General features: G+C 42.8%; 2 protein-coding genes and 1 pseudogene across 2 annotated transcripts; 2 read left to right on the top strand and 1 right to left on the bottom strand.

The window, feature by feature from the left end:
* The first annotated feature begins 729 nt into the window (after window positions 1–729).
* LOC105468386 (heterogeneous nuclear ribonucleoprotein A1-like) lies at window positions 730–1848 on the top strand. Its single transcript, XM_011718505.3, has one exon. It carries the CDS (start codon window positions 730–732, stop codon window positions 1630–1632), a length of 903 nt encoding a protein of 300 aa, XP_011716807.2. The 3' UTR covers window positions 1633–1848.
* Window positions 1849–2473: 625 nt separating this feature from the next.
* Window positions 2474–16258, bottom strand: LOC105468551 (acyl-coenzyme A diphosphatase NUDT19-like; annotated as a pseudogene).
* LOC105468387 (progesterone receptor membrane component 1) lies at window positions 16162–24349 on the top strand. Its single transcript, XM_011718506.2, has 3 exons — window positions 16162–16584; window positions 20200–20355; window positions 23034–24349. The coding sequence occupies exons 1-3, from the start codon at window positions 16257–16259 to the stop codon at window positions 23135–23137; spliced, it is 588 nt and encodes a 195-aa protein (XP_011716808.1). The 5' UTR covers window positions 16162–16256; the 3' UTR covers window positions 23138–24349.
* Window positions 24350–24620: the final 271 nt, after the last annotated feature.

Below are 24620 nucleotides of genomic sequence, written 5' to 3'. Positions count from 1 at the left end.
AAAAAGGAAGTCAATTGTACAATGTATAATACAGTCAAAGATCTTGACACAGAACTGGTGTCTTAACTATCATTTTTCACCTTTAATCAATAAACATTATTCCTCTTTAAAGACAATGAAAAATTACTCATGTTAAATATAGAAAAAATAAACATCATTAATTAAACACTACATCTGTAACCTCTTTACATTCATTAACACTCAGGAGTAAAAACAATAAAGATTTTTGTTATGGCTTCGTGTTTCTTTAAAATATTAACTAAAATAGATTTCTAATTTGGGAAATATGACTAATGCCATTTGGTTTTAAAAAGAATTGTATCTTAATCATCAAGCTAAAGACATAGCAACAAAACAATTACATGGTCACTTGAAGTGTGTCTCAGTCTAATTTTCACCATCTAATAAGACACCCTTAAAGTAATTCCAACAGAAAGTCTAAGAAATTCATCGATCAACTTCCAAAGCACATCAGGGAAGATGCTAAAACAGTGGACACTGAGAACAACAGCAGCAGAACATCTTATTTAAACTTTTGAAATAATAAAACAATACAGAAGTGGGAACCCTTGTGAATTTTTTTTTCTTGTTTTGGTTAACAAGATCATTAATACTTTACAAACTTCATACGTGTCGCACACTGTAAGGTTTAAAGAATAAAATAAGGGCCTTTCTGCCCTTGGACGCCGCTGAAGAAGCATCGTTAAAGTCTCTCTTTTCCCTGCCCCCATGTCTAAGTCAGAGTCTCCTAAAGAGCCCAACCGGCAGAGGAAGCTTTTCATTGGAGTGTTGAGCTTTGAAACAACCAATGAGAGCCTGAGGAGTCATTTTGAGCAATGGGGAAGGCTCCTGGACGGTGTGGTAATGAGAGTTCCAAACACCAAGCACTCCAGGGTCTTTGGGTTTTTCGCATATGCCACTGTGGAGGAGGTAGATGCAGCCATGAATGCAAGGCCACACAAGGTGGATGGAAGAGTTGTAGAACCAAAGAGAGCTGTCTCAAGAGAAGATTCTCAAAGACCAGGTGCCCACTTAACTGTGAAAAATATATTTGTTGGTGGCATTAAAGAAGACACTGAAGAACATCATCACCTAATAGATTATTTTGAACAGTATGGAAAAATCGAAGTGACTGAAATCATGACTGACCGAGGCAGTGGCAAGAAAAGGGGCTTTGCCTTTGTAACCTTTGACGACCATGACTCCGTGGATAAGCTTGTGGTTCAGAAATACCATGCTGTGAATGGCCACAACTGTGAAGTTAGGAAAGTCCTGTCAAAGCAAGAGATGGCGAGTGCTTCATCCAGCCAAAGAGGACGAAGTGGTTCTGGAAACTTTGGTGGTGGTCGTGGAGGTGGTTTTGGTGGAAATGACAACTTTAGTCGTGGAAGAAACTTCAGTGGTCATGGTGGCTTTGGTGGCAGCCATGGTGGTGGTGGATATGATGGCAGTGGGGATGAGTATAATGGATTTGGTAATGATGGAAGCAATTTTGCAGGTGGTGGAAGCTACATTGATTTTGGCAATTACAACAATCAGTCTTCAAATTTTGGACCCATGAAGGGAGGAAATTTTGGAGGCAGAAGCTCTGGCCCCTATGATGGTGGAGGCCAATACTTTGCCAAACCATGAAACCAAGGTGGCTATGGCGGTTCCAGTAGCAGCAGTAGCTATGGCAGTGGCAGAAGATTTTAATTAGGAAACAGAGCTTAGCAGGAGAGGAGAGCCAGAGAAGTGACAGGGAAGCTACAGGTTACAAGAGATTTGTGAACTCAGCCAAGCACAGTGGTGGCAGGGCCTAGCTGCTACAAAGAAGACATGTTTTAGACAAATACTCATGAATATGGGAAAAAACTCGAGAACTGTATTTGTGATTAATTGTATAACAGGTTATTTTAGTTTCTGTTCTGTGGAAAGTGTAAAGCATTCTAACAAAGGGTTTTAATGTAGATTTTTTTTTTGCACCTATGCTGTTGATTGCTAATTATAATAGTCTTATCCTGATGCTGAATAAATGTCTTTTAAAAAAATAAATAAAACAAGCAAGAGAGCTCCCTGAAATAAGAAACACTGCATTATAATTTTTTTTTTTTTTTTTTTTTTTTTTTTTTTTTTTTTTTTTTTTTTGAGATGGAATCTCCCTCTGTCGCCCAGGCTGGAGTGCAGTGGTGCAATCTCGGCTCACTGCAACCTCAGTCTCGCGGATTCAAGTGATTCTCCTGCCTCGGCCTCCCAAGTAGCTGGGATTACAGGCGTGCGCCACGACGCCCCACTTATTTCTGTATTTTTAGTAGAGATGGGGTTTCACCATGTTGGCCAGGGTGGTCTGAAACTCTTGACTTCAAGTGATCCACCCGCCTCGGCCTCCCAAAGTGCTAGGATTACAGGCGTGAGCCACCGCGCCCGGCCGTATAACTTTTATAGGCACACACTTCCTTAAGTTTCAAGCAAGTTTAAATTCAACCCTTGTTATTCACGAGGACTTCAAGTAGGCCAGTTTACAAACAAGCATGAGCAACCTACAAATAACTCTTACTACAGAGCTCTTAGGATAAACGTGTTTGCACTTTGAACAGTCACGTGAGTATCGTAAAGCTGGCGATTGTATTATTACTATCCAGTGAAATTGCTTGCCTTCCTTCATGATTTCTTCAGTCTTTTTTTCAGCAGAGAAAAGATTTTCTAAAAAGTCTGAATCTTCTAAGTATAGCTCATCACTGGTAAAAGCTAGAGCATCCCATCAGCAGTTAACAAGGTGATCGACAGCCACCTTTTCAGTCCTTCTAATGCCAGATCCAAACAAAATTTGTGCAAATCAGAGAGGCAAAGTTTTCAAGTCTTCTCATTTCGTAGAACTGTGGGGGTGCCAGCCAAATTTCTTTTGATAAGAAACTTTCAGTTGCCTTTGATGGCAATGACCAGTGACAGCCCACCACCTCCGCCAAGTCGGGGTAGACTGGCAGCGGCTCGCGCAGGCAGCATAGGAAGAAGGAAGCTTCGAAGAGGCGAGTTGCGCCACGCGAGAAAGGGGTGAGCCAGACGCTCCAGTGGTGCAGCGCCCAGATGTCGGGCGTGCAGCCGAGGTGCGCTCACAGCCGCAGGAAGTGGCGCGAGGCCTGGGCGCAAGCGGGCGCAGCAGGCGCCAGGCCCGGCTGCAGCTCAAGGGCGAGGCCGGGCTCTGGAGCAGGACCCGGGCGGGGAGGTCCTGGGCGTTGCTCTATTCTTGAAGCCAATCATCCTAGCGGAGGCTTCCTGATGACCCACTTTTCTGTCTGAGGGCAGAGGTCACAGTACCCCAATGGGCCTGTTTAGTGATAGAGTCCTGGTAGTCATTCCTACAGCCCGAGGCTATAGCCTGTTCTTCCAACCCTTTCACTGATTTTTGTAAGCTCTTAATTCCCTGTGTCCCATCCTTTTCTCCTCTAAATAACTAAGCAGTTTCTGTTTCTCACCACTGTACAGCGTCTAATACAAGGATGAAATTAAAAGTTATATTTAGGACATGTAAATATTCTGATACCTATTGATGTCAAGTATGCCTAATGTATACAGGATCTGGAGTCCAGGGGTAAGACCAGGGTAAAAAGTTTATTTTATGCTTTTTTCTCCTTCCTTTTGTCTTTCATATAAAGTTTAAATATGTGAGTCTTAAGTATATGAAAAACGTTAGGACTGAATGAAATCACCTGAGCAGAGAATGAGAACAGATGCTGGCCCAGGACGTATCTGGGGCACTCCAACATTTAAAAGTCTGGCAAAGGAGGTGTAAATGGTATGGGCAGCTGAGAATGAGTAGTGAATAAGAAAGGAGAAAAACCATCAAAGGATGTGGGATGTATCTCAGGAACTAAGTAAGGAAAGTATTTCAGGGTGTAGTGATCAACTCCATCAAATGTTGTACTCTGTGTACAAAGTGCTCTGAGCGTACTTTGAGAGACAGAGTCCAAAGATAAAGTTACAAAAATGTCCATGGAATCAGAACATAAATAAGAATGGCATTGAAGGAGTGATGCAGACAAAAGCCCAGTAGAGTAAGTGGAAGAGAGAATGGGAGGAAGGATGTGGAGATGATACATATAGACGACCCTTTGTAGAAGTTTGGATACACAGGGAACAGAAAATGCAGGGGAGTAGCTACTAGGAAGATTTGGGGTTAGGGAAAGGTTTTTGGTTTTGGTTTTGGTTTTTTTGTTTGTTTGTTTTTGTTTTGTTATGTTTTTTTTGAAACAGGGTTTCTCTCCCATCGCCCAGGCTGTAGTGCAGTGGTACACTCTTGCTTCACTACAACCTCCACCTACCAGGCTCAAGCAATCCTCCTGCCTCAGCCTCCCAAGTAGCTGGGATTACAGGCATGTGCCACCACACCCAGCTAATTTTTGTATTTTTAGTAGAGAACAGGCTTTCACCATGTTGGCCAGGCTGGTCTCAAATTCCTGACCTCAAGTGATCTGCCTGTCTTGGCCTCCCAAAGTGCGGGGATTACAGGCATGAGCCACGGCGCCTGGCCCGGGGGAAGGTGTCTTAAAAGAGAAGAAACACTGAAGCATGTTTATCTGCTCATAAGTACGATCAAGGAGAGAAGAAGATAAACTATGGGAGCCAGGGTTTTGAGAATTAGGCAAATAGATGCAGAGTTCAAGGGGAAGGCCCTTGATGGGAGTAAAGACACTCTCTGCACAGTACCGAGAAGGAATACAGAGAATACAGCTGCAGGTAGGGTTTGGTGGGTTTGGTGGCAGGGAGATGATAGTTTACATCTAATTGTTTCTATTTTCTTAAAGAAATGAAATGCAATATCATCAGCTGAAAGCAAGAATAGAGAGGTGGGCTCTTCCTCATTCATTATCCCCTGGTAGCCACTGACCTGCTTTCTGTCACTATATGTTAGATTGTATTTTCTGGGCATTTACATAGAGAGAATCATATAATTTTTGTCCCAAATTATTTCATGTTTAATATGTTGTTGTGGATGTTTTAACGTTGTTGTGGATGTTATTGTCTCTTTCTTCATTTTGATTTCTGATTGTTCGTTGCTATTGAATATTTAGAATATAGAAATAAAATTGGTATTTATATGTCAATCTTGTATCCTTTAGCCTTGCTAACTTACTCATTCGTTCTAGTAGCTTATTTGTCGAATTTGTTGGATTTTCTACATAGATGATCATGTCATCTGTGAATAAAACAGTTTTGATTCTTTTCCAAAGTTTTTTTTCAAGGAAGACCAGCAAGTATAGTACTGTGCTTTCTACTACGATGTTCAGTTGTTTATGTGCAGTTAGGAAATGGGGGAACAGCTGGGTTTAATCAGAGCTGGCCTTTTGAAAAGGTCTAGTGTATGACCAAGAGAGGGTGGCTAATGTGGAGTAGAGGAAAAAGTGTTGGAGGTGAAGAAAGTCAAGGAAGTGGAAGGTCATGGTGTGGGATGGGTCATCCACATTGATGTTAAAGTCACTAAAAATGATGGACCAGCATCAGCTTGGGGAGGACAACTGAGTCTGGAGGGAAAGACTTCCTCAATAGAATTTACACCCTCCTGGGGAGTCATGGGTGCGGGTGTGCGGACCAGGACATGGATCCTGGACACTCTGGGACACTGCCTCCCAACCACAATATGTGCCTAGGCTGGGGCATGTAGCTGATCCACACTCCACTCCTCCCCACCCTCAGAGACCTTTGAACCGAACTCTCGGTTCAGCTCAAAGCTCTCAATAACCTAGAGACTTTTTGGAAACAAGGTCCTCTCTACTTTCTTCCTGGCATATGTAAAGCTCAGATCTCCTTGTCACAAAGCCCTGGCCATCCTCTGTGGCAAGAGTAAGAGAGAGAAAGATAAATTTTGTTTAGCGATGAACTTATATAGCAGAAAAAACAGAAGACAATTCATTTTCAATTAGATTATCTTACCACACAAAAAAAAAAAAAAAACAAGGAAAGGATAATTCCCACGTATTAACTCTAGATATTTCTGATTGGTGGGAAAGTGGGATCATGCCTGTATACATGCAAAGGGATGGAGTGTGTGTGTGTGTGTGTGTGTGTGTGTGTGTGTGTGGTGTGGGTCACATACCAGCACAAGGAAATAGGGGAATGTCTTTGACACCTTACTGCCTGCCACTTCTTTAATGGTCTCTCCTATTTTATTTAAGTCTCCTGTCCCAGGGCTACTCATACCCTCATATTTTCCTCAGGCTAAAGAAGATGTCCACTGTGTGTTCTATGGAGCAAAATTCTCTCTACTTCCATCCCTATTCACCAGTTAGCTCTCTTTGAGGTTACAATGGATACGAAAGGGTTAATAAGATTCGAAAGAACATACTATTGCTTTAGCAAACCACTGTGTTTCCTAGGCAACATAATGCCTGTATTTCTCCTGTTTCTTCCTGTTTCCAAAAGCCCCTATGGAGGGAATGGTAAAAATATTAGCCTTGGCCAATACTCAAGCCCTTGCTGTTTCCCCTCTCTCCCCATTCTGTTCCCCTCACAGTTGACCTTGCCTCCTACTTCATGGAAAACATTGAAACTGTCAGGTTTGAATTCCCTCTCCCTCTCCTCTTAAAGGAGAAGCTATGATCCTTCCACCTGTTCTTTCGATTTCATCCTCTCTTGTCTCATTCCATGCCACAGGGTTGATTAATACCCACTCTGGGCAGAGCGAGGTGGCTCACGCCTGTAATCCCTGCACTTTGGGAGGCCAAGGTGGGTGGATCGCTTGAGGTCAAGAGTTCAAGACCAGCCTGGCCAATATGGCGGAATCCCATCTCTACTAAAGAATTTGCAAAAATTAGCCAGGAGTGGTGCTGGGCACCTGTAATCCCAGCTACTCCGGAGGCTGAGGCATAAGAATCGCTTGAACCCAGGAGACAGAGGTTGCAGTGAGCTGAGATCACACCACTGCACTCCAGCCTGGGCAACAAGAGCAAAACTCCATCTCAAAAAAAAAAAAAAAAAGTACCTACTCTGTCCTGTACTTTCAACCTCTAAGCATTACTACCTACCTTGCTGCAACTGAAGTCTATGACAGTTTTCAGAACAACAAAAATCAAACCAAGGAATCCAATTCTCTCTTTTCCCTACCTCCTTTGCCTTAGTCAAGCTTCTCAAAGTTCTTTTTTGAGAGATAGATCTCCTCAATCCTCATGTTCCACTCACTCCCTAGGCCACTGGAACCAGACTTTCACCATTCTCATGCCACAATAAAGAGTCTGGCATAGGTAACCCAGGACTTCCTAACTGTCTAGTCCAACTTACACCTTAGTTTTCATCTTTCTTGATCCATTTACAGCCCTTGGCACTGTAAACCTCTCCCTCCTGGAAACCCTGTCTCCTCCCTTTGCTTCTATTGGACCACACTATTCTGCCATTTTCCTACCACTTGTGGTTTTTATTCTCAATCTCCTTGGTGGGTTTCTCTTCCTCTACTTATTCCTACAATGTTAATCTTCCCCAAGACTCTATCTTGGCCCTCTTTTTCTCTCTGCAACCTGCCTATAAATGCCAGGCCAGTAATATGAGTAAGTAATGCAAGTCTGGTTGATGTGTGGCAATGTAGTATATGCCAGAAATCACAAAGAAATGTGTTCTTGCCCTGTTTTTATTTTGAAATAGTAACCCTGTTCTCTTTCATTTTCCACTTTTGATAGAGTCATAGGTACAAAGAAATTTTGATTATCCACTTAATTCTGCTTTAACAAAAACAGAGTAAATGTGATAAAAGACAGTTGATACTTGTTCTCAGCATTGGGGATACAGCAGGGAGAAATGGGGCTTCTTTAGGTGTACCTGCTAAAGGAGGCAGCTGCTAATCAGAGATATAATGTCAGATCTCTCTCTCTCTCTTTTTTTTTTTTTTTTTTTTGGAGACAAAGTCTTGCTGTGTCGCCCAGGCTGGGGCTGGAGTGCAGTGGCGCAACCGCAGCTCACTGCCACCTCCGCCTCCTGGGTTTAAGTGATTCTCGTGCTACACCCAGTTAATTTTTGTATTTTTAGTAAAGACAGGGTTTCACGATGTTGGCCAGGCTGGTTTCGAACTCCTGGCCTCAAGTGATCTGCCCACCTTGGCCTCCCAAAGTGATCTTCTCATTTTTTAAGAGAAGATTTTTATGTCAGAAATGCAGGTTTTATGTAAAAATCTATTGGTTAAGTGCTTACATCTAATATTTTAAAAATTAAAATAATGTGAGGGTCAAATAAACATGTGTTCGAGCCAGCTGTAGTCACCAAGGCTAACAATTTTCAACCTTGGCTTAGAACATTGTGCAATGAGCCTTGAAGAGAGAGAGACCTCTGCCCTATATTCTCCTTGGGATCTAATTCAATGCCAGTGGTTTCAGCTACCACCCATAGTCTGATACCTCCTGTCTTTACCCCTCCAGTCCAGACCTCCATCCTGAGCCCCGAACCCAAATACCCGATTGGACATATTACTGGATAGCACCATCAGAATGTTCCTTATGCCCGTGCTTTTCAAACATTAATGTGCATGTGAATCATCTGGAGGACTTGTTAAAATGGAGATTCTGATTCAGTACGTCTGGCATACTGCCCAAGATCGTGCATTTCCAACAAGCTCCCAGGGGATGCCGAAGCTGCTGGTTTATGAACCACACTTTAAAACACAACCCCCATTTGCATACAATGTCCTTTTTGCAAGTTTGCTCCTCCTGCTATATATCTTCTTTTGATGAATGATATGCCATCCACCCATACAAAAATTGGGGGCATAAGTCAGATGTAGAAGGAATGGGAGAAATAGAGGAGGAATCCAAAGTCCTGTCCCATCCAACTCCTTAACATTTATCACATGTATCCTTGCATTTGTGTCCTCACTATCCCAACACTGATTTAAGTCTTCATTTTCTCCTGCGGTAAGGCTGGTGTCCCTGCTCCAGTCTCCACCTCTCCAATTGCAACCTCCATGTTCCTATGAGCACGACACTTCGAAAAAGCAAAATGATCTCATGTAAAGCATGGGCTCTGGGGCCAGACTGCTGGGTTTAAATCCCAGCACTGCCTCTTACTAATTGTGTGACTTTGGACAAGTAGCTTAACCTATCTATGTATTGGTTTTTCTCATCTATGAAAAGAGGATGATAATAGAACCTCGCTTGTAAGATAAACGAGATTTGAAGCAGGAAGGGGAATGACCCATGAGAACATCTGGGGAAGAGCATTCTAGACAAATGGAATCACATGTAAAATGTTCATAGCACTCACATTAGCTGCGACATTGGCCACATCATTCCTAGTTTCATTATGGTTGGAGTGTTGAGGGTAAGGAGAAAGTAGAAAGAGATAAAGAGATAAAGCTGGACAAGTAATCTGAGGCCAGATCATGGAAGGCTGGGTTGCCTGGGAAAGAGACTCTGTGATGGAGTTTGCCATGTAGAAAATTGACTGAAGAGTGCTCTTGGAATCGACACCTGAAATATAAGACAAGGGAGTAGGATAGGGCGGAGGGAGAAGCTGAGCTTCAGTGCAGTCACAATGCAGCTTCCATCAATCCCACAGGGAGTTCTGAGCCTGGTATGACTCTTCAGAGTTTTCCTTAGATGGAGAAAGGGAGACAGGCCTTTATATCCCTGTATTGGCCATTCATTACCTGCAGGCTGCACTAAGAAGGATCTGTGACTTTGGGCTAGAAAGCTCTCGTTAGCCCAGTGCAATCTCAGGAAGAGGATTTCGTTGCAAGCTGTCAGTCACCAACACTTTCAGCAGTTGGGGACCTGGGAGAATGAGTGCGTGGGTCCTGAAATGGGGGTGGGAGGTGAAATCTGGGTAGGTATCACACCACAGTTGGGTAAACCATGCCAAAGACTCTGGACTTGATTTCACTGACAATGGGGGGTCATTAGAGGGTTTTCCTAGAATGGGACATGGTGTTTTGCACCTCTGTACCTTTGTTCAGAATTTTTTTTTTTTTGAGACAGGGTCTTGCTCTGTTGCCCAGGCTGGAGTGCAGTGGCATGATCATGGCTCACTGCAGCCTTGACCTCCTGGGATCAGGTGATCCTCCCACATAGCTGGGACTACAGGCATGTACCACCACAACCGACTACATTTTTGCATTTTTTTTTTTTTTTTTTTTTTTTTTTTTTTGTAGAGACAGGGTCTCATAATGTTGCCCAGGCTGTTCTCAAACTCCTGGGCTCAAGCAGTCCACCAACCTCAGACTCCCAAAGCACTGGGATTACAGGCGTGAGCCACCGCACCCGGCCCCAGATTGTTTCTTCTATCCCAGTGTTTCTGACCTGGATTGGAATCACCTGGGGTGCTTGTTCACATGTTAGAATGCAGGTCAAATAGCTTAATGGTAAACAGCCAAGGTTGGAACCAGACTGACTGTATTTGAATTCTGACATTCCACTTACTAGCTGTGTGACAGTGGACAAGTTCCTTAACTTTTCTGTACCTGTTTCCTCAGCCGTGAAATGGGATAATATAACCAACTGCCTCACAGTGTTTTAGGAAGAGTACTCGAGTTAATCCACAAAAGGGCTTAGAACATTGCCTGGCAAGTAATAAGTGCTCAAACAGTGTCAGCTATTACTAAAGATTCTCAGGCTTTCCCTTGGACCTACTAGATTAGAATCTTTGGTGGCTGGTCCTAGGAGTGGACATTTCAATAAGTGCCCTCCCCTTCTCCAGATTATGCTGATCTTCACTAAAGTTTGAGAACTACTGGTTCCTCAGAAAATTTATCCCCTTCCTTGTCCACTTGGTGAAATTTTTTTCTTTTTCTCTTTTTTTTTTTTTTTTTTTACTGATAGGCCTAACTGGTGCCATGAACATTTTTAAGACTCAGCTCAGTGTCATTTCCTGTATGAAACCTTCCTAGATCACACCTCCCACCATCCCTTGCCAACCTCCCCCTTACCATGTGGAGACCTCAACCGTAGCATCTGTAACCTTTTGACCATCTGTCTCCCCTTGCTAGACTGTGAGCTCCTTCTTTGAGGGAAAGTACTTTGCATCCATAGGCTCACCACAGAGTTTAGCATAGAGCTAGAGCTCAATCAAGGTTGGCTGAGTGGATGCAGATGGGCAGGTTCCTTTGGGGTCTCTTTAAAATCTCAGCACGAAGTCTCCAGTCTCTGAAATTGGGAATGTGGATCCATACACTATCACTCAAGACATAGTTGGCAACTGTAGGATTTTGTTTTCTAGTCTTTAAATTTTTTAACTTTTTATTGCTTGTCACAATAATAAAAGGAGTTTATATTCACTGGATAAAGAAGATAGCAAAAATTACCTAAAATTACCTATAATCTCACAACCCAGAGATAACTCTTAACTTTTAGGTGCGTTTCCTTCAGATTTTTTTTTCTGTGCATGAGAATTTAACATAATGGGTTTCCATACTCAAACTCAGGTCCACAGATACTTATTGAGCACCTACTACATGCCAGGCACTATTCTAAGCACAAGGAATATAACAGTGAAGAATATAGACAAAAGCCTCTGTTCTTGTGTACCTTATGTTCAAGTTGGAAGAGATTTAAAAAATGAGAAAAGATACTGTATATTAGGAAGCAATAAATGCAATGAGGGAAATGAAGCAGGGAAGGAGGATGAGGAGTAGGAAGAAGGTGTTGTGAGATTTGAAAGCAGTGAGGGAATGACCCATGAGAATGTCTAGGGAAGGGCATTCCAGACAAATGGAATGACAAGTACAGAGGCCCTGAATTGGAAATATGGCTGCTTGTTTAAAGGGCAGCAAAGAGGCCACTGTGGCTGGAGTAGAGTGACCAGGGAAGAAAGTGGTGAGATCCTAATGTCTTAAAGGTAAGGGTGGGTAGAGTACTGCAGATCCTGTAGGGCCTTGTAGGTGCTGTAAGGACTTGGGCTTTTACTCTGAGTGAGATGGGGAGCATCTTTGGATACTTAGGCTGTTTCCAGATTTTGCTATCATGTATCATGCTTTGTGGTTCTTCTACACAAATCTATGTTCACGTCTCTGAACACTTCTTTAGGGGAAATTCCTGGAAGTTAGATTTCTTGGCCACAGACTAGGAATAGTTTGAGGCTTTTAATGCATATTGCCAAAGGGCTTTCTAGAAAGCCTAAACCCTTTTACAACATAATTAAGTTCAACAAATATTTATTGCGTGCCTACTATGTGCCAGACATGGTGTCGGGGCTTGAAATATATTGGTGAACAAAATGAATCTTGCATTCTAGCAATTTTACTCTTGCCAATTGTGTCAGAGTGCTTGTTTTGCTCTGTGCTTGCCAACACCAAGTATTACCATTCTTAAAAAGCTCCAAGAAACAAAAGAGAAAAAAGAACACTCCAGTCATTTGAATGATGAGAAATGGTGCGTTGTTATTATGTTCCTTTGGATTTATTTGCTTCCTAGTAAGGCTGAATTATTTCCCAAACATTTTCTAGCTAATCAGCCAATTGTTCTATTTTTCTTTAAAAGCTCTTTAAAACCTTTGAAAATAATTAAAAGGAGACAGAAAGTTTGAAAACACTAAAAGACTTAACATGTATCTTGGGAAACAAGTAGTCCTTGGGTCAAGTACATCAGCTTTAGGAACTGATTTGGAGCCAAAGAGCATATTAAGGCAACCCTCATGTTCTGAAGGGGGCTTTTTATTCAGGAGCACTCTTGCTTATTTCCAGATAACTTGAGAACTGCCACCCTGGAGGAGACCATTCCACTCAGCATTGATTCTGACATGAGCCTGAATGATGGGATGCTTTTCTTCAACAATCTCTACATCGCAGTGTTAGCTAATAGCCCACTTTATTGAACATCAAATCTGGTTTGCAAGCATTTATATTTTTAAACTGTATCACTTCTTGAGGTCTTAAGTTGCACAAGTTTTCTACCCTCCATGTGAAGCAGGACTTCCTTTAATCCATTATCCTCCAAGGGGACACAGAGGTGTAGCAGAAGAGACACGGGACTATGATAAATGAGAATAATAAATCGTCGCCATCCCTCCATGAAAACACTTTCCCCAGATTTAATAGTGGTTACCTTTGAGGAAAGAGAATCAAGAGTGAGGAGAGGGACTACAGTTGTCTTCTGTGTCTTCCCATAGTTTGAAGTTTCTAACTTTAGACAAATATTACTTTGAAAAAAACATTCCAGCAGGCTTTATCTGGGTGGGGAGCTAACGGCTTGGTTTTTGTTTTGTTTTTTACTCTGTGTCTCTCTTTATTGGGGAAAAAAAAGATAAAACTTTTATTATATAAAATTTCCCCCAGTTTTATAAAACAAAACGTGTGTGTGTGTGTGTGTGTGTGTGTGTGTGTGTGTGTGTGTGTGTGTTGCATATCTGCAAGAATATAAGCCAAACGGCTAATGTATGGGCCTGATTTAAGTACTGTTTGGGGAACTGGGAGAGGGAGAAAGGAGTTTCATTTTTTACTTTATACGCTCACGTATTGTTTAAGTTTGTTATAGTGAACATGTATTATCATTCTACATTTTTTTCAGAAAATAAATAATAAACCATTTTTTCCCCCTGAGGTTAAAAGTGACATGCGCCCATTGTGGATGATGTAGAAAGGTATAAAGAAGAAACCAACAATCACAACAGTTAACATTTTAGCATGTTTCCTTCCACACTTCCTTTTATGAATGTTTTGACATAGTTGAATTCATACTGCGTATAGTGTTGTATCCTGTTTTTCCCTCAAGATTAAAACACAAGCATTTTGCCATGTCATGATTGTTGTGGGGGAGAGATGACTGGGCCGGTGGCACAGGGGTAACAGAATTTATCAAGACAGCTTTAGTTAAAAGAAGGTAGATTTATTAGAGAAAGTAGGAAAATATATGTTGCCAGAGAGACAAAGGGCAGCCTGCAAGAGAGGAGCCAACTGCCAGGAGATGAAGGCTTGCTGGAAATTTTATAGGATGGTGTTTATGCTGTCTGTTGAAGAGGTCTTTGTGTAATATTGATAATGCCAAGGTTGCAATGAGCTAACTTACAGGTGTCTGGCGATAGCTGGGCACGGGAAGACTGTGAGTTATTTGCGCAGGAGGGCTGCATTTTGGATCATGAAGAAAGGGAGATTTGTAGCTTATTTGCTTTTTTCTTTTTGCTATTTCATGCTCCCACCAGCCTGATTCCCTTTCCCTAATTAGGACTCCACAATGATGATATTTGAATGGCCTTTTAATGGTTTTGTCACAATTCAAGTGCATTAATTAGTCATTTTATTTGAAGTCGGACATTTAGGTTGTTTCCAGTTTTTCTGTATTAAAAATGAATCTCTGCTGAGCATCTTAGTAATGAAATATTTGTCTGCATTTCTGTCTCCTTGGGATGGATTCCTAAAAATGGAATTACTAGGTCAAAGAACAGATTTCTAGAAGTGGGATTAATGCATAGAAAATATTTTTATGGATAATGAAAGGTTATACCCAACAGCGTATGAGAGTTTCACCACTCTCTTGCCAATACTGTGTTATCCTTTTTTTCCCTTTTATCTTTCCTGTAGAAAAGTAGTAGGTGATAGTGGCATCTCCATGCTTTTCTTTTTGTTACTAATGAGACTGAACATGTTTCATATGCTTATTCACCACTGGCGTGCTCTCTTTTGTGAACTACCTGTTCCTATTTTTTCCCATTTATTGACTAGAATCTTATACATTTTATCAATCCAAATGAGCTCTCAAAGAAATATTAACCCTTTGTCATATTAGTTGCAAATGAAAATATTTTTCGTAAGTTTATTAGCTTTCTAAATTTTCTTGGTCATACATGTTAAAAGAGATAGATTCTAACTATAGCCAAGTGCCCTCAGTTTGAGCCTGTTTCCCCATGATTAAATTGAAGAGTTTTGACAAAAGATCTGGAGGGGCCGGTTCAGCTAATCCCAAATTTAGCTCTGAGAAAAATGCGTGGGCCCGATAGATACAAAGATTGTTTGGCTCATTACACTTTATAATGATTTAAGAAGATGTGGGGGGCAGGGATGGAAGCAGTTTTTGCCAGAAATTTTTAGAATTCTGAGGTAGGAAGCCAATCTTTACTCAAGTCTCTTGCGTGTTGGGAGGAGTAAATTATGTGCAAGCCAACAGAACGCTTGGTGGAAAAGTACTGCTCTGGGCTGCAGATGCGTGCACAGCTTGGTTTTAATTATTTGTTTCCCTCTCTATCCTTTCTTCTGCTCCCCTCCCCCTGCCACCAGAAAAAGGGCCAGATTAGGACGAGGCAACCCCTTCCTCCGTGGAGGCCTGCTTCTGTGCAGTCTGTTAGCACATCAAAGGCCGGATGAAATACCTAGGAAAGGAAGGGACCAGGCCTAGGATCCTTCCAAACTCCCGCCTTTGTCTGGGCTCCAGCTCAGGGTTATTGTGACTGCCAAGGGTAGCCTGAAAGACTCCAAATGGAAGAACGCTGCCAAACAAAGAAACCTTCACATTATTCTGAGGGGGAAAAAAGAGCAACAAGAGAACGTTGCTTGTTAATGCCTGGTGACTGAGCAAATCAGTAATTGCAAAAGGGTTTTTCGGAGAAAAAATTCAAAGTTAACTGGGCGATCCGATTCGTTTCCCCAGATAATAGGGAGAGTTGTGCACTGACTTTAGCAATCCCGGCGGTGTCGGTCCTACAGCATCTGGGGGAGAATTGGGGAAGGGCCATCAAGGAGAGCGAATGGGGGTTCCCAAGGTGAAAATGAGTCGTGTAGGGCTCTAACACAGAAAATGGAGTTCGAAGAACGAGTTTCCTGTCTCCTAAGACAGCTTGGAGGGCCCGGGAACTGCCGGGGGAAGATGAGGGGCTTCGGAACGGGAGGCAGGGAAAAGCCTGCAGCAAGAGAAAGGGAGTCGGTGTCTGGCGCGCATCAGGTGGTGGAGGGGCGCTCGCACAGAGCCCGGCAATGCCGAGGCTCTCCCAGCGGGTCGGTCTGCGAGGAGCAAAACAGGGGCGCAGAGGAGGGAAGCGCGTGCGTCGCGCTCAGCTATAGGATGGCGCGAGGATGGCGTGAGGCTGGGCTGGGGCCTCCCAGGTAGAACTGAGGGGGGCACTGCGCGGCCGCGGGGGCGCGGCGCCGGACTCCAGAGGCTTTGTGGGGGGCCTGAGGGCTGCCTAACCGGACCGAGCAGGGCGGGGCGCTTAGGTGGCCTCGGGGTAGGCGGGGCTCGGAGGCTCCGCCCCTCCTGCCCCGCCTCCTCCCCGGCTAGTCTTTGGCCGCCGAACCCCGCGCGCCACTCGCTCGCTCAGAGGGAGGAGAAAGCGGCGAGTTCCGGAGCCCTGCCTAGCGCGGCCCAACCTTTACTCCAGAGATCATGGCTGCCGAGGATGCGGTGGCGACTGGCGCCGACCCGAGCGAGCTGGAGAGCGGCGGGCTGCTGCACGAGATTTTCACGTCGCCTCTCAACCTGCTGCTGCTTGGCCTCTGCATCTTCCTGCTCTACAAGATCGTGCGCGGGGACCAGCCGGCGGCCAGCGGCGACAGCGACGACGACGAGCCGCCCCCTCTGCCCCGCCTCAAGCGGCGCGACTTCACCCCCGCCGAGCTGCGGCGCTTCGACGGCATCCAGGACCCGCGCATACTCATGGCCATCAACGGCAAGGTGTTCGACGTGACCAAAGGCCGCAAATTCTACGGGCCCGGTACGCGGCCGGCGAGGGGGGCTCGGAGACAAAAGAAGGGGGCCCCCGGCACGGGGCTGGGCGGGAGAGAGGCGAGGCGGGAGCGGGGCGACCCTGAGTGCAGGGAGGAATGGCGGCGAGCTAGGGTAGGCGGGCAGGGGACAAGAGGCGCTCTAGAGGGGCTGCGAGCCAGTCGGGGACGCGGATCCCTGGCCCGCGCTGACAGCGCTGGAAGGGTGTTAGAGAAGGAAGGCTGAGGCGCTTAAGCCGGGGATGGGTGGGACCACGAAGCTCGAAGGCGTTGCGGGGGGACACATCAAAGCCCAGGCTGTTGAGGGAGTTTTCGAAAGACCTGGGCTTGGGGATTCCTGGAAGGAGGAGGGGGTAGTGTCGGGTTCTAGGAAGGAAATGAGGGTGTTCCGAGGGAGGCATGGGGGAGGGCGAAAGAGAGAAAAGGTCCAGACCTAGAGAAGAGGGGAAGGCCAATGACGCCGGGAGTAGCTTTGAAATGTGAGGCTATGGGAGAAAACGCCGAGACGGGATTAGCAGCAGGTAAAAGCATTGTGCCCGGTGGATAGTGATGTGTGTGTGCACTCGCGGTGTGTGCATGCGCGGTGTGTGCGCGTTTAGTGTATGTGATTTATCGGGTGTGTGTGTGTGTGTGGTGTGTGCATGCGCGCTTGAAATGGGTCATGCGTCAGGTATGTGTGTGGCATGTGTTTGGTATGTGTGCGCTTGTGCTGTGTGTGGCAGATGGGGAAAGGCTGGAAGGTGAACAAGGAGGAAGGGGGCTGTTTGAGGGAGGAATAAAGGCTGAATGTGGTGGACAATGGTAACGTGGCAAGCTTTTAAGGTAATGTGGTATTTAGTCTATAGCAGGTGAGAAAGGATTAGAAGCCGAAAAAAAAATTAAAATGGAGGGAGGGAGAAGTGGGAGGATACCAAGAAACAAAAGGAGTAGCGCTCTGAAGACTGCTGGGTGGGGGGATATCAGAAAAAGCCAACCAGAGGGAAATGAAGAATGGATGACTGCTGCACTGCTGAGCTGTTGGAGGAGGCAGACCTGATGGGTTCCTTAGAGTCGAGGTTTTTGCAAACCTGGTTGCGTATCAGAATCACCTGATGCATCTGAGGAAAATTACAGATTCCCAGCCTAATCGCCAGAGCTGCAAATGAGTCTCAGGTGGTCGGGGAGTCTGTATTTTAACATGCTTCCCAGGCGAATTTGAAAAGCAGCCAGGCTTGCGAAGTCCTGCTTTATAGAATACTTGGAGATGAGGAAGAAGAGGTTTTCGCTCCTCCAATATGGACTCCTCTAAACACAGGGAGCTTAGAGGGTGTCCACATGGACGGTGCTCATTCCACACTGGCCTGAGAGAGGGAAAAGTACAGAAGGCGGGACACAGGTCAGACTCAGGCGTTCATTTTAATCTCCCAGTCCAACTGATCAAAATCAGATGTGCTAAGGTTAAGGAACTCAGTTTTTTCTTGCAGACATTTTATTCGTTTTTCAGAGACAGGGTCTCGCTCCTGTGTTGCCCAGGCTGGTCTTGAACTCCTGGGCTCAAGCAGTCCTTCCACCTCCACTTCCCAAGTGCTGGGATTACAGGCATGAGCCACTGCACCGGGCCTGCGGATATTTTAGAATACCTGCTTTCTGTGGGCATGTAACTGTCAAAATCATTTGAAAACCACACACATTATTTGTCCCTTAGAGTAGCACACATAGATGCTTTATCAATAAAAATAATCATGTAAAATACCTGTTAATATTGAGCTCAATATTAAAGGAGTGAAAACATGTGCATGAGGCATCATCATGACTGTAGTTTGCAGAGTCATTGAGAGGATGTCAGCCTGCGCATAGAGCACAAAACTGGGAGTCAGGCAACCTGCGTTCTAGTCCTGATTGGGTCATGACTAGCTGTGTGACCTTGCGCAAAGTATTGTTCTCTCTGAGCCTTAGTTTTCCCTCTGAAAAGTGATAAAGATGGCCTATTGTGAGACCTGTGTCTCTATCTTGCACTGTCATTCAGTGAGCCCATGACTACGTGACATCATGGTAGAAAGTGATGCTTCATGTTGTAAAAGATTCCTAAAAATTAGTCATTCTAGTGCCTGTTAACTCTGTGCAAGGCACTGTTGTAGATGTGGGAATATAGCAGTGAGCAAAACAGACACAAATCTCTGCCTATAGAGCTTACATTCTAGTGAATATACATTGCATTGAATATGTATTTTTTAAAGACTTTTAATGTTCCCACTAGACCTTGTTTAAATATTCTACGAGGTTTGCTTGGTAAAGACTCACTCTACCAAGCCAATGACCATAATTTCTGAAATGGCGAGTGAGGTTCAAACCATTACATTTGCCGATTCTCAAGCACTAGGTGCTGCCATTTCCACTAGAGGTGTACATTTATGAAAAATGTGGGCATTTTTTTTTACCTTTAGTGGATGTGGCAGCATGTAATGATGATTAAAAATAAGCATTTTTCTTTGGAATTTTAATTGCATTTAAAAGTCATAAAATTTGTAAAAAATTTCTGAGCGTATTGTGGTTTCAGGTGACCAGGCCATGTTGAAACTTGATCTATTCTCATACTTGGCATGGTGGTTACCTACAAACATTTTAATGTCAGGGCTGCTATTCAATCTGCCTTGGGGGAAACAACACATTGTTTAAAGTACACTGGATTCTCTTCATTTAGTTGTGCAATATTTAAATAATTCTGAATATCCACTTTTTGTACCCACACTGGATTCTCTTCATTTAGTTGTGCAATTTTTAAATAATTCTAAATATCCACTTTTTGTACCCACAGAATGATTCTCTGCTCTCTTAGACAAAAGTTCAGTGTAATATCACAGATAATCACATTTTATAGAGTTGTTTTGCAGTATTGATTCAGTCTCTTTTCCATGAAAATTTTAGTATTTTCACAGTCGTCTCAAGCCCACCAAAAACAGATAATGAAGACTGATCTCTGTGTTATCTCTTATTTATTGACAGTGAAGGTTATGTAATGTGGATAGATTTTTTAACCACTGATACTGTTATAAAATGGTTCTCCTGCAGATGCCATGAGTTAATGTTTAATTGAGCCTTGGAACTAAAGATCGCTGTAAGATATCTTTGTTTCATTAAGACATATCAGAATATATTTATAAGGAAATGTGTTTCCATGTACACATCAGTGCTTATTGTCTTAAGAAACCATAACTCTCACTGGTGTAGCCCTAAGTGCCTAGAACCGTCAGGCTCCCAGTTCAATGTTCTAAAGTTGAATTCTAACCCATGGACTCAGTATTATCTTGTATGATTCCCTACTACCACTACCCCAAGAGATCACTAACCACGTATGCCTTTTTTACTAGCTATTTGGAAACCACAGGAGACTGATGCAAATGTATAGCAGTTTGATTTACTTTTAGTTATTTAAAAGTTAAATGGCAACAGGGCTTTCTACGTCTCCTACGTAATGTTCAGAATATCGGCATTACTATGGTTTCCGAATAGAATTTGATATTCAAAAATGGGGCTATGTTGATGAATAGGGAAGCCATTTTCTGTGTGTAAATCACAGAGCAATTGACTGTCTAATAAAGAATTGATCTTTGGTTTTGTTTTTGAAGAGGGGCCGTACGGGGTCTTTGCTGGAAGAGATGCATCCAGGGGCCTTGCCACATTTTGCCTGGATAAGGAAGCACTGAAGGATGAGTATGATGACCTTTCTGACCTCACTGCTGCCCAGCAGGAGACTCTGAGTGACTGGGAGTCTCAGTTCACTTGTAAGCATTTTTAAAATTGTGCCTGGGTCAAATTTCTACCAGTAATGGGGATTCGTGGCAGGACAATAGTTATTACTAAGCAGCCTGAAACTTGGGTGCATTTTGATAGGCTCCTTAATCTTGGACGGATCAAGTTCATGGCTTGAAGTAATTGTAGCAGTGCTGAGTCACTTACTATGATTACATACCAATTTTTAGCCAGTTCTCTATGGAAACTTGGGTTTCTGGTTTTGATTTTAAAATTTTTGAGAGATTTGCACAGATTCCAAATGAGGATTTGGTGCTTGGTGTGTCAGGGAAAGGACAGTGGCCATCTTGGCTACAGAAAGGGATTTTCATAAGCCCTCTCTTGTAGAGCTTGCCGTTTAAAAGCAGCCCACATCTCTGTTGAAGAATGGGAGACTTGTATTCTGTGAAACAGCTTCTCTTTGAATCTAATTGAGCCTAACTATAGGCCTCATCTACAAATGATGCTTATAATGTGCCCAGGAACAATGGTGTCTGCATTTTTAAAAAGAAAGTAAAAGGAGATGCTTGTTTCTGGCTTATGCTATGGGCTGAGGTCTTTAGGGAGAAGTAGGAATGAGGGGTTAAGTTCAGATTTTGAGAATTCAGGAATTGGCTTCTGTCAAATCTAACTGTTTAATTATCACTCTAGCAATATTTCACTGCCGAGAATTTGAATGAGTCTTTCCCTGCTTTTATGAAACAGTATATAAAGACCATGAGCATTATTTGAAGATCTTCCATTTAAAATGTAGTTTTCTATGTGTGTTCTCTATAATCAGTTAAATATTACATGTTCTCTCGGCTCTATCCAACCATTTTCTTTGAAAATAATGCTGACTTCAGAGAGAGTTCTGGATTAATAATTAGCCAGATGTGTCTCTGCCTCTGAGTTTGGGTCTCAAGCAGGCTACATATAACTTCCAAGTGTAGAGGCAAGTCTTTATACTTTGGAAAACATAGTTCAGTTACCTAATAGAGTCCCTAATTTTTGGCATCATAAGGATGCCTTTGTAATTAGTTTTCTATGTGAAACCAATGAATTGTAGTGTGTAACTTACAGAGCTCTATTTTCTAGGGCTTGCCTTCATCAATGGGAGAAAAAGTGTGATTTTTTTTTTCCCACTTTAAGGCTAGCCCCAGATACTGTTGTGACACCTCAGCTATACTCAAAGCTGGTGTGGATTCCCCTTAAGGCAGGTTTCCCAGGTGCCACCCAGCTTTTATTTGTCTCCCACAGTTCCAATTGTTCCCAACAGTTATTTCACACAAAAGCAGCTTTAGTTACCTTGTTAGACAGGTTGGTTACTCCTCTAATTCCTACTCATATTCAGGAAGAGGAGACTCTTGGCTGCGGACATTCAGATGATCGACCCTGCATTAGTGTGGCTACAGTGATGTGGTGGTTTGCTGATGCCATCTCTTCTCAAGTCTTTTGCATTCTGGTTTTCACCCTTACATCTGTTTTCTCCAACACCTCCAGTCATCTCCTGGCTCCTTTACCACTTCCTTTAACCACCTGTAGGTTTTTCTCTGTGATGGGAAAAACATTCTGTCTCCTGCTGTCCTCTTCATCTATGAGACTGTTATTCCTTCCTTTCACTGTCAAACTTCTTACAAGTTTTTGCTCCTAACCACTGCTTCATTTCCTCTCTATACCTTCTTCCTCCCTACAGTATGGCTTCTATCCCCACAATTGGATTGAACTCTCTTTCTGAAAGATTTTCAGGGAAACCTTTTTTTTTCTTGCCAATCCTGACTTCACTTGTCCATTCCATGTTGTAGATGTCCTGTCATGTGAGCCTCCAGAATGGCTCCCTCCACAGAGTTTCCATTTTGGTCCATGGGAACTCCAATTTTCACTTAATTCATGCTTCCAGTTTTCTTTCAAAGTACTTCTCATTCTGTCCTTTTCCATTCCCCTGGACACCAGCCTACTCCTGCCTCTGGTTCCTTTGCATCTGGATCTGCACGCTAGCCTCCGGATCGCCCTGTCCCCAGTCTCTCCTTACTGAAATCTGCCCTATGCACCACATTGATAATATTGTTGTTAAAACACTATTTTACTGTGTCATTCCTTCGCTTGTAAACCTTCAGTGCCCTTTGCCACCTATAAGTCCAGTCTCCTCAGGCTGGCTTTTCAGATCTTTCATAATATTTCCCCACACTACTTAGCCAATCTTATCTCCTACTAACTTCTAAATGTTAACTACTCCTGCCAACTTGGTCTCTTTACTGCTTCCCAGATACATTGTCTCACCTGTATGCATTTGTACATGATGTTTTCATTTTCTGGAACTCCCTCCCTAAATCCTTGTATACATTTTTTCCAAAATATATCCTCCTTCCATGAAGTATTCTGTAACCCTTCTGATGAACTCATAACTTGCCCTTGTTCTTCTAAACATTCCCTACACACAAACAATTCATTTTGACATTACCTTGCACACTCATTGCCAGACATTGCCACCTGTTTTATATGTCTATCTTCTGAATAAAACGAATTCCCCGTTAGCAAGGACAGTGGTATAAACCACCTTTGTATCCTTCAAGAAGCCCAACACATTGCTGAGTATATTGTAGGCCTCTAATAAATGCTTTAAATTGAAATGTGGTAATGATGTTTTAGAAAGAATGAGAATGACCATTTGTGTTTTCTTCTCTACCTCCAGTCAAGTATCATCACGTGGGCAAACTGCTGAAGGAGGGGGAGGAGCCCACTGTGTACTCAGATGAGGAAGAACCAAAAGATGAGAGTGCTCGGAAAAATGATTAAAGCATTCAGTGGAAGTATATCTATTTTTGTATTTTGCAAAATCATTTGTAACAGTCCACTCTGTCTTTAAAACGTAGTGATTACAATATTTAGAAAAATTTTGAGCACTTGCTGTAAGTTTTTTAATTAACATCACTAGTGACACTAATAAAATTAACTTCTGTCTTAGAATGCATGATGTGTTTGTGTGTCACAAATCCAGAAAGTGAACTGCAGTGCTGTAATACACATGTTAATACTGTTTTTCTTCTATCTGTAGTTAGTACAGGATGAATTTAAATGTGTTTTTCCTGAGAGACAAGGAAGACTTGGGTATTTCCCAAAAAATCTTAAATGTGCACCAAGAACAAAGGATCAACTTTTAGTCATGATGTTCTCTAAAGATAACAAATCCCTTTTTTTTTTTCTCAATTGACTTAACTGCATGATTTCTGTTTTATCTACCTCTAAAGCAAATCTGCAGTGTTCCAAAGACTTTGGTATTGATTAAAGCACTGTCCAGTAATGAAATCTCAAAACAGAGCTCAGCTGCAAAAAAGCATATTTTCTGTGTTTCTGGACTGCATTGTTGTCCTTGCCCTCACATAGACACTCAGCCACCTTCACAAACACAGTAGTCTATAGTTAGGATTAAAATAGGATCTGAACATTCAAAAGAAAGCTTTGAAAAAAAACAGCTGGCTGGCCTAAAAAGCTAAATATATGGTGAAGATTGTAGGACTGTCTTCCCAAGCCCCATGTTCATGGTGGGGCAATGGTTATTTGGTTATTTTCCTCAGTTGGTTATTCTCATTTGAAATGAGGGAGGGACATACAGAATAGGAACAGGTGTTTGCTCTCCTAAGAGCCTTCATGCGCACGCCTGAACCACGAGGAAACAGTACAGTCACTAACCAAGTGGATTTTAAAGTAAAGTATATTCATAACGTAACAGTTATTCTGTTGTTATAAAACTATACCCACTGCAAAAGTAGTAGTCAAGTGTCTAGGTCTTTGATATTGCTCTTTTGGTTAACACTAAGCTTAAGTAGACTATACAGTTGTGTGAATTTGTAAAAGTATTATATGAACAGCTAGTGAGATTTCAAACTCTTGTAATTGTGGTTAAATAGTCGTTGTATTTTCTTGTGAACTGTGTTTAATGATTTTACCTCAAATCAGAAAACAAAATGATATGCTTTGGTCAGTTAATAAAAATGGTTTTACCCACTATAGTGTGGTGACTTATTTAAATTTTTTAAAAAACCTTATTCTAGGGAATCTGATTCAGACATTTTACTTTGGCTTAAAATTCAGTTTCACTTTTGAGTGCAGAGTTTTTGTATTCCAAAAGAAACAAGCGGCAAAATTTCACGGAGACCCCACACCAAAAACCAAATACCAGCTTGTCCTGTTAAGACATAGTGAATTGAATTGCTTTTTCTGTGACTTGTCAAAGTTTTGCCTAAATCAGAACTTTCTAAACTGTAAATGGCAGATCTCC

Source organism: Macaca nemestrina, chromosome X (assembly GCF_043159975.1).
Source record: "Macaca nemestrina isolate mMacNem1 chromosome X, mMacNem.hap1, whole genome shotgun sequence".
Taxonomy (NCBI): Eukaryota; Metazoa; Chordata; class Mammalia; order Primates; family Cercopithecidae; genus Macaca; species Macaca nemestrina.
This window is presented reverse-complemented; position numbering and strand designations above follow the sequence as displayed.

Bases quoted from the DNA above. Each gene is read 5' to 3' on its own strand.
- LOC105468386 (XM_011718505.3), top strand. From the start codon at position 730: ATGTCTAAGTCAGAGTCTCCTAAAGAGCCCAACCGGCAGAGGAAGCTT.
- LOC105468387 (XM_011718506.2), top strand. From the start codon at position 16,257: ATGGCTGCCGAGGATGCGGTGGCGACTGGCGCCGACCCGAGCGAGCTG. The intron at 16,585-20,199 runs GTACGCGGCCGG...TTGTTTTTGAAG, and splicing joins CCGCAAATTCTACGGGCCCG to AGGGGCCGTACGGGGTCTTT. The intron at 20,356-23,033 runs GTAAGCATTTTT...CTCTACCTCCAG, and splicing joins CTGGGAGTCTCAGTTCACTT to TCAAGTATCATCACGTGGGC.